This window comes from Kryptolebias marmoratus, linkage group LG21 (genome assembly GCF_001649575.2).
Source record: "Kryptolebias marmoratus isolate JLee-2015 linkage group LG21, ASM164957v2, whole genome shotgun sequence".
NCBI lineage: Eukaryota > Metazoa > Chordata > Actinopteri > Cyprinodontiformes > Rivulidae > Kryptolebias > Kryptolebias marmoratus.
This window is the reverse complement of record NC_051450.1, coordinates 3834096-3844685: the sequence shown is the minus strand read 5'-3', so window position 1 is coordinate 3844685 and position 10590 is coordinate 3834096. Positions and strand designations below refer to the sequence as shown.

The 10590-nt window shown below is 44.1% G+C and overlaps 2 protein-coding genes across 2 annotated transcripts; both read right to left on the bottom strand.

The window, feature by feature from the left end:
* Positions 1–274: 274 nt before the first annotated feature.
* Positions 275–3092, bottom strand: LOC108246407 (cell death activator CIDE-A-like). Its single transcript, XM_017433937.3, has 5 exons — positions 2880–3092; positions 1974–2112; positions 1744–1899; positions 1500–1672; positions 275–439 (listed from the first exon to the last, which is right to left on the bottom strand). Exons 1-5 carry the CDS (start codon positions 2945–2947, stop codon positions 331–333), a joined length of 645 nt encoding a protein of 214 aa, XP_017289426.2. The 5' UTR covers positions 2948–3092; the 3' UTR covers positions 275–330.
* A 58-nt stretch (positions 3093–3150) lies between these two features.
* hus1 (HUS1 checkpoint clamp component) lies at positions 3151–7138 on the bottom strand. Its single transcript, XM_017433933.3, has 8 exons — positions 6972–7138; positions 6195–6322; positions 5685–5861; positions 5464–5571; positions 5299–5373; positions 5059–5158; positions 4842–4976; positions 3151–3995 (listed from the first exon to the last, which is right to left on the bottom strand). The coding sequence occupies exons 1-8, from the start codon at positions 7021–7023 to the stop codon at positions 3913–3915; spliced, it is 858 nt and encodes a 285-aa protein (XP_017289422.1). The 5' UTR covers positions 7024–7138; the 3' UTR covers positions 3151–3912.
* Between the last annotated feature and the right edge of the window lie 3452 nt (positions 7139–10590).

Sequence of the window (10590 nt, the reverse complement as noted above, 5' to 3'; positions counted from 1 at the left end):
ACCAGCCTCAGCTTCTGATTGTCTGGTTGGAGAACACCTGTTACCTGAGCTGACAGATTGTTCCTTTGAGATTTCAAAGCAGAATTCTGGCTGACGATGAAGAGCTGCAGACTGAAGGTGATGAAGGTCTGAGGGACGCAGCAGAACCAGGAGCGCTTTAATCAGCGTTCAGGAAGTTTGACAGCTTTTTATTCCAAAACGTTGGAGGAAGACTTTTAACTCAGAAATATAAAACAATAAATCAGAGTCAGAAACATTTCATCAAACGTCTTTATTCACATATTTGATCTGGATCAGTGCAGGCGTTGGACTTCCTGGACCCGAGTCCGTTTATCTGGACTCCTGCTCGTCTGCGGTGAGCTGCAGCAGGAAGGACGAGACGCAGAGCAGCAGGCGGGCTGCCAGCCGGGTCAGACGGCCGAGGCAGCGCAGAACCCACCTGAACATCAGAGACACACTGCAGGAAGGAGGAAACAGCAGCCGAGGGGTGATCACCAGCAGGAGACTTTTAGCTGCTGGGACCATAGCAGCCGAAGGGTGATCACCAGCAGGAGACTTTTAGCTGCTGGGACCACAGCAGCCGAGGGGTGATCACCAGCAGGACTTTCAGCTGCTGGGACCACAGCAGGAGACTTTCAGCTGCAGGGTGGCTGATTGTTGGGGGTTCAAAACCCACCACGAGTAAAACGAGGATAACAGGAGCCAAAACGAGGACAACAGGAGCCAAAACGGGGACAACAGGAGCTAAAACGAGGACAACGGGAGCTAAAACGAGGAGAACGGGAGCTAAAACGAGGACAACGGGAGCTAAAACGAGGACAACGGGAGCTAAAACGAGGACAACAGGAGCTAAAACGAGGAGAACAGGAGCTAAAACAGGAGCTACAACAAGGCCAACGGGAGCTAAAACGAGGAGAACAGGAGCTAAAACGAGGACAACAGGAGCTAAAACAGGAGCTAAAATGAGGCCAACAGGAGCTGAAACGAGGACAACGGGAGCTAAAACGAGGAGAACAGGAGCTAAAACAGGAGCTACAACGAGGCCAACGGGAGCTAAAACGAGGAGAACGGGAGCTAAAACGAGGACAACAGGAGCTAAAACGAGGACAACAGGAGCTAAAACAGGAGCTAAAACGAGGCCAACAGGAGCTGAAACGAGGACAACGGGAGCTAAAACGAGGAGAACAGGAGCTAAAACGAGGACAACAGGAGCTAAAACGAGGAGAACAGGAGCTAAAACAGGAGCTAAAACGAGGCCAACGGGAGCTAAAACGAGGAGAACGGGAGCTAAAACGGGGAGAACAGGAGCTAAAACGAGGACAACGGGAGCTAAAACAAGAACAACAGGAGCTAAAAGTAGCTAAAGGCTTGAAATACTGTACCAGAATTCTCAGAAATAACTGAATTTGTGAAAATAAATCCGAATAAAAGAACCTTTCTTGTGTTCTACGTTCTGCCCGATCCTGAACGGACCCGTCTGGACTCGGTTCTGGACCTACCTGAGGACGTGTTTGGCCCGGGTGCACCTGAAGTCGTAGGACAGCGAGTACGTCTTGTACAGCGTGGCCCTGACCCCCAGGCAGCACAGGAAGGCCTCAGGGTGCAGCTTGTAGAGGTCAAAGGTCAGTTTGGCGACCCCGCTCTTCCTGGGCTCTCGGAAACTGGGGAGGATCTGAGCGACAGGAAGCAGGTCTCATGTTGAGCTCCAGCTGGTGTTTGTCCCTCAGCAGGAAGTTCTCTCACCTTGCTGTGCGTCCACATCTCCCCCCTGCTGAGGACCATCAGCTGAGCGCTCCCGGACAGAGACTGGAGGAACTCCTCCGAGTCCACCACGGTCCCGTCCTCCTCCAGGACCAGAGTCAGGTCGTCCCAGCAGCACGCCGTGAAGACCCTCGCCGCCTGACAAGAACCAGCAGGACACAGGAGTTCAACCTTCTGAGCCCAGAGTTCTCCGGTGGAACCTCCTCATTCACCTGCTGCAGCAGCTCGTCCAGCGAAGACGCCACCAGACTCCGGCGCCGCCTGCGGCTCTGGCTGCAGACCCGATAACAGCGAGGATGATGAGACGGGAGGATGTGGCGCGAGATGGTGGTCTGCACCGTCTGCACCGACCTGACAGGAAGTTGGGACACGATCAGAACTGAGAAGCTGCTTCTGCTGCTTCTGCGCCTCGTGACCTGGATCAGTGGGTTCTGTCGGGTCAGGACTTTCAAGTCTTCAGGTTTATAAAACGTAGATTTATCAGGAAATGCAGAATTTAACGGATGTAAAATGAGGTTTGTTTGCTTGGAGACAGGAAAGGGTTAAAAACAAACGAGCAGATCCTGTTTTTAATAAAAACCAACATGAGACCAGAGAAGTTTGACATTTTTAAATTAAACTCTGCTTCTTTGTAGCCTTCGTCACCACCACCAGGCTTGTCTGTTAGCAAAATATCCCCTGAACCAGAGGCCAGCCTGATTCAAGATGGCTGCCACAGCTAATCCACCTGAGCGAGCACATGAATGTCTTTAACTTCTTACAGACGTTCAGCTGCAGAGTAAAAGTTACAGAAAATAACAGAAATCCTCAGTTTTAACTTTAACAATGATTTAACTTTAAAGGTAAAATGTAGTTTTGACTTTAAACCCAAACTGAGGTCGTTTTAAAAGCATCGGGTCAGAGATTAAACCTGTGGAACATCTGGGAAACCTTTGAAACGGACAGAAACGAGGAATAAATCATCTCCAAGCAGAACAACAGAACTCCTCCTCCAGAACCGGAGGAGTTCTGTTGTTTCTGACAGCAGACAGCGACGGGCCGATTCCAGGACTTCTAGAGTTTTAAAAGTGTGAAGAGCGACTCGACAGACATCAGGTCGAACTCCGCTCTGATCTCACCTCCTCAGAGTTTCCGGCAGCAACGCTTTGGCGTAATTCATCCCGGACTGGAAGGACAGAGGAGCCATCCTGGTCCCGGTCCTGGTCCCGGTCCTGGTCCCGGTCCTGGTCCCGGTCCCGCAGCTGGACCAAAACCGGTCTGACTCTGATCAGCTGCTGCTCCGGGCAGCCGGCCTGTGATTGGTCAAAGATCAGAGCAGAAGCCCCGCCTCCAACAGCTTTAATCAGCAAGAAGAAAAACAGCAAAATGAAGTGAATAAATGAAGCAGAATGACTGAAAATAATCACTTTATTTCTGTCACGACCCAAAGAAACAAACATTTCATCCCATTTTAATGTTCAGATGATAAAATAGATGAACACACAGTAAAACTAAAAGTGCAGCTTTAATACTGAGATAAATGAATCCTTATAAAAAGACGTCTGAACTAACTGGATAAAAAGCAAATACTCGTTTGATGAGGAAGTATCCGAGTACATCAAGTCTTTCCTTCTGGAGTAAAACCTTTTCAGCCGGAGCTCTGAGAGGATTAATCAGAGGAAGTCCAAATTCTTCATCTTTCACCCACTTTTCCTCCTAAAGTCCAGCTTTGTTGGAGTTCTTTGGGCCTCCAGAGGAAATTCATCAGCAGCAAACAGGAGGCGGGTCGAAGACGACAGACTGGGTCCAGAGAGGACCACAGGTCGTCTGAGTCGGGCTTTAAACCAACTCCACAGATCTAAGGAGAAATCAGCTGTTTGTTCCTGAGAGGAGAGAGAACGCTTTATTTTGAAAAGTAATCCATGACTGAGTTTGTGTTGTTGTGTTCAGAGTTCTGAACAAACAGAGAGGGTCACGTTGGAACAAAAACATTCATGGATTCTGTCCCTTTATTTCTACAGGTCTTTTATTCCACTGTGCGAACAAAAAGAAGCTCGTACAAACAACTCATCTTCCTGTGTGTTTAAAGAGTCTCCTCCAAATGTTCCTCAGATCAGAGCAGAAACTGCTTCTCTTCTCTTCCAGCTGTCCAGGAGCAGAACCAAACCCAGATCAGGCCACGGCGGGGACAAAATACTGCAGAGACACGTCTTCATGCAGCACAACCAGGTGGACCACGTTCCGATGGACCAGATCTGAGGAGACAGATCATCTCTAGTTTGAATCTGAAAGTAAAACATCCGACTCCTCTGAGGTTCAGTGAATGCAGCGTTATTTCACCTTCAAGTGAACAAATAAAGACAAGAAAATGGATTTTATTTGACTCAGAGAGCAGAAAAACAAAGTGAGAGTTAATAAATATTTTCAGTCGGTCTCCTTTAATCTGGATAAAAGTTTCAAACGGGTCTAAACTGAATTTTAAAACCCACAGCTGATGTCTTGATGTTTAACAGAGGCGGACATTTTGTCGGGATGGGAGTCAAAGAACAGCGATGGAGGGAGCAAACACCAGCAGAGGAACCGATCTGGTAAAAATGAATCTGCAGCAAAGTCAGAAGGAAGGATCTGTTAAACTCCCAGAACTGGCAGGAAAACAGCAACTAAACCTGAAGTTCATGACAGATTCAAATGTTGTGAAGAGGGGGAAAGATGGCTGCTCAGATGCTCTTCTTTCTTGTCCCAAACCTCGGCTACAGTCTGTTTAAAGGAAACAGCTGCTCAATAAATGAGTCAAATGAAAGTTGATATCTTAAGTTTGGCTTCATTCAGCTCAGGCAGACAAGCTGTGACCCATTTTACTGTAACTGACCTCCAAACCAGCTAGAAACAGGGACTCAGCAGCTGGTCCTCCAGGGACTGTAGGCCGTGTGTTACTGCTGTTTTCTATAATAAATGCTGTCCTATTTTACCAGGGAGTGGTCCAGGAGTGGGACGGGACAGGATGGGACAGGACAGGACAGGAGGGACAGTCCTCTCCCGTTTACCAGGTGAAGAAGTGGATTGTTCTCCTCTTTAGTCCCACTAACTGCGGGGGAACTTACTGCACATGGCCTTGCTGGGGTTGACCTGCTGTCCCATGAGGAACTGCTGCAGCTTCCTGATGTCCACCCGGGCCTCCGCCATGTCCTCTGGGTCCCTGCTGTGAGACGGCCCTCCGTCCTGGGAGGAGTCCTCGCCTGCAGAGACGGAGGGAGGGAGGTGAGAGCTGACACACCTGAGCTCAGGGGAGAAAAGAGCACCGATCTCTGATGGTTTTACCCCACGGAGGGTTTCCCAGGTCTTTGAAGTGAGTGGTGACAGAAACCAGGTCCGTCTGGATCTTCAGCTTCATCTCTCCGTTCATGTTGGCCTCGATCAGCTGAAAAACACACAAACACTTTCATCCCCATGGAACCCGACAGCGCCATCTAGTAGCAGTTTGAGGTAACAGCAGAGGAAGAAAACTTGGATTTGATGGGAAAGTTTTCTTCCTGAAGCTCTGAAGAAATCTGCTCCTACCAGGAAGTTGGAGAGGTTCTTCATCCTGTCTACAACGTTCTTCAGGGTCTTCAGAGGAGGCAGGTAGATGCTGACCTGCAAAGACGACACAGGTCACTTCTGGAGGACGACCAGAACCTGGTCTGAGGACTCGGTTCTGCTATTCTGGACAGGAGCGGTACTCACATCGAAATCCGGTATGCTCGGTTCTTTGAATTCATGCCACAGACTCTTGGGGATGATGTCAACTGGGACGTCATGAGTGACAACCCGACTGACGCTGGACAGGGTGGGCTGCATGGGACAGATGGAGGTCAGGTTTCATCAGATACAACTCTGTTCAACCTGCAGCTGCAGCAAATATCAAAGCAGGAACATGTGTCTGAAGTGGCCGTCTTCTGTCTCACCAGCTCGGCAGCGATGGTCAGACAGGGGCAGTGCTTCCTGGTCAGTTTGATTTTAACATATTTGGCGTTCTGGACCGTCTTCAGGGCTCTGGACAAGTTTTCTGGAGTCACCTCCAAACAAATCTCATTAAACTCAGAGGAGACACCCTCCATCTGGTACTCGTCGAAGAAGTTCGCCTGCAGGGACGAAGGACACAAACAGGACTTTCAGATATGGTTTACCTACTGGAGACAGGTTTGTAGGCATTAGATGTCTTCTTTTGTCCTCCACCTGTTCACTTTTCTCTTTTTTTAAGGACAAACTGCATGTTGTGTAAAGATACACCAAGTTTTTATTCATTAGCACCTTTTTAGTGCTAAACAAACACTTTATTTCTGTCAAACTGTGACATCTCAGGTCTTTTTCACAGGTTTGTGAGTTTTGTTCGATCCAGGTTCAGTTTTTTTGTTCCAAGCTGACAGAAGGTTTCATTCTGCGGCGTCAGAACCACCGGATGTACCTGAGCTCACCTGGAGGAGCTCACACCACATGCCGACTCCTCCGTTGGCCACTTTACCGGACAGAACGAAGAACAGGTTGTCCGGAGTCAGACGCAGGACGCACATCTTCGTCAGCTTTGAGATGGTGGTGACCACTCCTGGGGACAGAAATCACACCTTTTATTTCTCTTCCTGCTTGTAGATTTTTATTCTGCCATAAACAGTCAGAGTTAACGGAGCGCTTCGCTTTGACTCTGGGGAAAGATTATTTAAGTTCTTTTGAAGGGAAGAATAGAAAAATAAATGTTATATTTATATTTTACAACTCAAACTATTGAGTTAAATATGTGTGGCCTTCGCTGCTTGATAAAAAAATGAACTATAACAGTTATTATAGGGAAAAATGCAACACATTTTTTCAGACAACTACTGTGTTTAAAAACTTAAATCAAGCTTTAAAACAAAATAAAACAGCAATAAAGGTCATTATTTCATTGAGGAAAAAAAGGTAAATAAAGACGATTATTTTGTAGGTCTGCTCGTTGAAACTATTTCAGTTTTAACTAATTTTACTCTTTAAATTTATTAGGAATAATGACCATTTCTGCACATGTTTTAAGAAAGAACAAATCTGGACTTAAATCGTGTTTATTCAGCTCTGGAGCAACTTTTTATCCGGAGGAAGCTAAAATGTTAGCAGCGTTAGCCTCAAGCTAAGGTGTTAGCAGCGTTAGCCTCAAGCTAAGGTGTTAGCAGCGTTAGCCTCAAGCTAATATTTGAGCCTTTTCCAGGTTTAAAGAAACTCACGGCTGAAATGGTTCAAACAGGCGATGTCGATGATTTTCCCCCGAAACTTCATTTTAGATCCGAAAAAGTTTTATTTAAATTTTCTGCGAATTATAACTCCGCGGGTTTAACTTCGTGAGGAGAGTTTGTTTGGTCCGTCCTCCAATACAGTCCGACGGAAACAACAGCTTCCGTTATTTTAGTAAATATTTCTGCTCACAAATAAAACTAATTTACACAAGTTTACTTGTCATTTCCTGAAAACAAATAGATAGCTGTAGGAGCCTTTTTATATTTGAATGACTCGTAGTTCAGAGTGAAGTGACTGAAACAAAAACCTCTGAAAATGTTCAGAAGGACAGAAACTGAGTAAAAACAGCAGATAAACTCTGAAGGACTTCCAGGAAGCCTGGAGAACTGTTGATCAGGTCCACATTAAAAGAGACAGGAAAGACTGACTGCTTGGATGTTAAAATATAAAGAAATGAAGCTGGATTGAACACTAACTTTAATATTGATGGTTATTTAACAGCTTACCTGTGGCTGATCAAACTGCATATTTTTATTTGAGGACCGTTGGAAACTAAGGACTCGTTAACACCAAGTAGTACTCTGCATTTATTTTATTTTTCTTAATGTCTAAATGTTCATACTGTAGCTTGATTTGTTGCTCTTTACCTTTCAGTGTTTTAGTTCAAAGTTAGTCGGTGTAAATGTGGTATTTAGTTTTATTGTTAAAGCATCAGTATAATGAAAGAAGAATGTTGCTGTTTTATCTTCACGCATGAAAGGTTTTGGACAGAAAATCACTTTTTCTGCTCAGACTGGACTATTTTTCCGACACCTTTTCCTAATAAAAACAACAAATGCACACATGTCGTTTGTTTTAATTTTAGCACTTTATACAATATTTAATAGCATTATTGCTCAGGATGAAGTGTGCAGAACAGAAATGGGTTCCAGCAGTGGCTTGTGAGCGAGCAGATATATAAATATATATGGTTTGGATCTGCTCCTGGACAGCTGGAAGAAAAGAGAAGCAGTTTCTGCTCTGATCTGAGGAACATTTGGAGGAGACTCTTTAAACACACAGGAAGAGGAGGTTTTCCACATTCATTGCATGTACGAGCTTCCTTTGTTCTCACGGTGGAATGAAATGCCTTCTATAGAAATAAAGGGACCAACCTTCCTCTAAACAGATGGCAAGTTTCAGTTCTAGGAGTTCTGTTTCACTTTATCAACGTTTAAATGTTCCTGTTGGAGCGTCAGGTGGGCTCAGGTTAAAGCCAGAACAGGTGTCGCCCCCTGCCGGCTGTAGAGAGAACTGCAGAGAGCTCAGGTGAGAGCAGGGCGTGCCGAACAGGTAACGTCAGGTAATGTCAAAACCGAAAGTGTTTCAGACTCCATTTAAAGGCAGAGGGACCACGGAGACATTTAGAGACCGAGTCTGGTGAGTTTTAAAAGTGTAGAAAATCATATTTTTCTGACTCGCGGAGGGTTTCTGTGTGTGTGTGTGTGTGTGTGTGTGTGTGTTCTTGTATTCCTGATGGCATTGGGACATAAAGCCGTTTACAGAGTCAAGTCATGGGGACTCGTGTCCTTATGGGGACCAAAATCCAGGTCCCCATAACGAAAACAGTTTTAAATCAATATTTGAGCTATTTTAAAGGTGCCTGTGATGTTTTTTGCATTGGGCCTTAACACGTTTTTAGTAAAACTGTGTGTGTGCTGGGTTTTATTAAACTGCAATCAGTCAGATCTGTTCTGTTCTTCATGTCGGCTCAGATGTTGTTACGGTTCTTATATTGTCCAAAAAATAAACAAACAAACAAATAAATAAAAAAAACAAATACAAACTCAGATTTCACTGCACGTTAAAACCAACAAAAATTCTTCCAATTTTGGTCAAATGCCTAAACGGCTGTTGTTTCCTGCTGTGACGTCATCTGCAGCTGAACTATGACCCCACGGTGCGTTCACTTACAGCTCGTAAATGAGAATGTCAGTACTGAAAAGGCCTGTAATTCAGAAAGAGACGCAGAGTAATCAGAGTTAAAAGGCCTGTATCAGTTTTATATTAAAACCTTCAAATTATTCTGCTTTATTAGATGAAATAACTGTTGAGACATCATCAGAACAGTTACTTGTATACTGCTGCAGCCAGACTCTTCAAATAATCAATTATTCAAATCCGGAGCAGTGAAAGAGTCCCAAAATAAAAACCAACTTCACTTCTGGAGGTTTTGAACAAGAGTGCAGTGAAATCTGTTGATAATAATGATTCTTTCTTTGTTTATAGCTTTATAAAAAGTCTGTACAGAACACAGGGAGACTTTATAAATTAATTAAATAAAACTCGTTGAAAATGATTCCAGATGTTTATGAGCTGCAGTGAAATCTGTGGTTTATTTTCTAACAGCTGTATTAAAAGTGTCCAGCATTAAAGTGCTGTCTTGGTCAGAGTTTAAACTCCTAATAAATCTGATCAAACTTTAAACTAATATGTTATTGTTCTTTAATTATTAAATCCACACAGGATTGTGTTCTGTGCCCTGAACCTTCAGCATCTTTTTCTACATCATGAGCTCTTTTTAGTGTTGATTGTTGATTTTACGGGTTGTACCTGAACGCACCATGGAGTCCTAGTCTTCCTCGCTGAGCCGTAAGAAGCTGCAGCAGCTTTTAAACAGCTCTGAAGCAACAAACAAACAAACAAACAGAACTATCACAATAAACAACTTATGGCAGTGGTCACCAGGTGGGGGTCCGCAGGCCGAATAGGGCCTGTGTGGGGAGAATTTGGGCCGCCAACCCACAACTTACTGAGGAATGAAAAGAATCCAAGGATTAAAGAAAAAACATCCGGATGTTTCAGATATTTATAAACGGAGTCATCTTGAGATCATGAACCTCAGACCTGACACGCCTCATCCTTAAAGGGATAATCTGGTTATTTTTGAAGCAGCGGAGCCAGAAATGAGTTTCCAGGTGGGCCTGACTGAAAGTGGGTTGACTAACATGTTTAACACGTCTCATAAATCAATAAAAACTGGAACAATGTTTACTTATGTTGACCCTGTTGTTTCCAACAAACTGTTCAGCTTCTGAGTCACAAACCAGCTGCAGAAACATCTGTTAGAATAAAAGTTTCACAGGGTTTATTTAAAAACATGTCATTTAATTTGAAAGGGCTTGAAAAACATTTAAAGTGATCCCAAGATCATTTATCTTTGATTAAAACAAATTCAAACCTTGTTCAAATTCAAGACTCTGAATTAATTAATGTCCTTAAATTTACTCTGAACAATATTAAAGTTGTTTCTTTCACAAAAACTGTCATTATTTCTTCTGTTAGTTGGAGATCTTACCATGAAGCTCCACTGAGAGCTTTTCTCCATGACACAAAATTCTCCTGAGGTTAGAAAAGCATCTGCTGATCAAATCAGCTGACATGACTCAGTTATTCTTTAACTTGCTGGGTTCTGTTAATAAATGAACAATAAGAAACTAAGATTTATCAGAGAAGTATATTTCCACAAATCCAAATAAATCCATCCCTCTGTTAATAAAGTGCAGATGGAGCAGTGGTGTTCTGGTTGTTCCACAAGTTTGAAGCACATTTAAAAAATAACTTAAACAT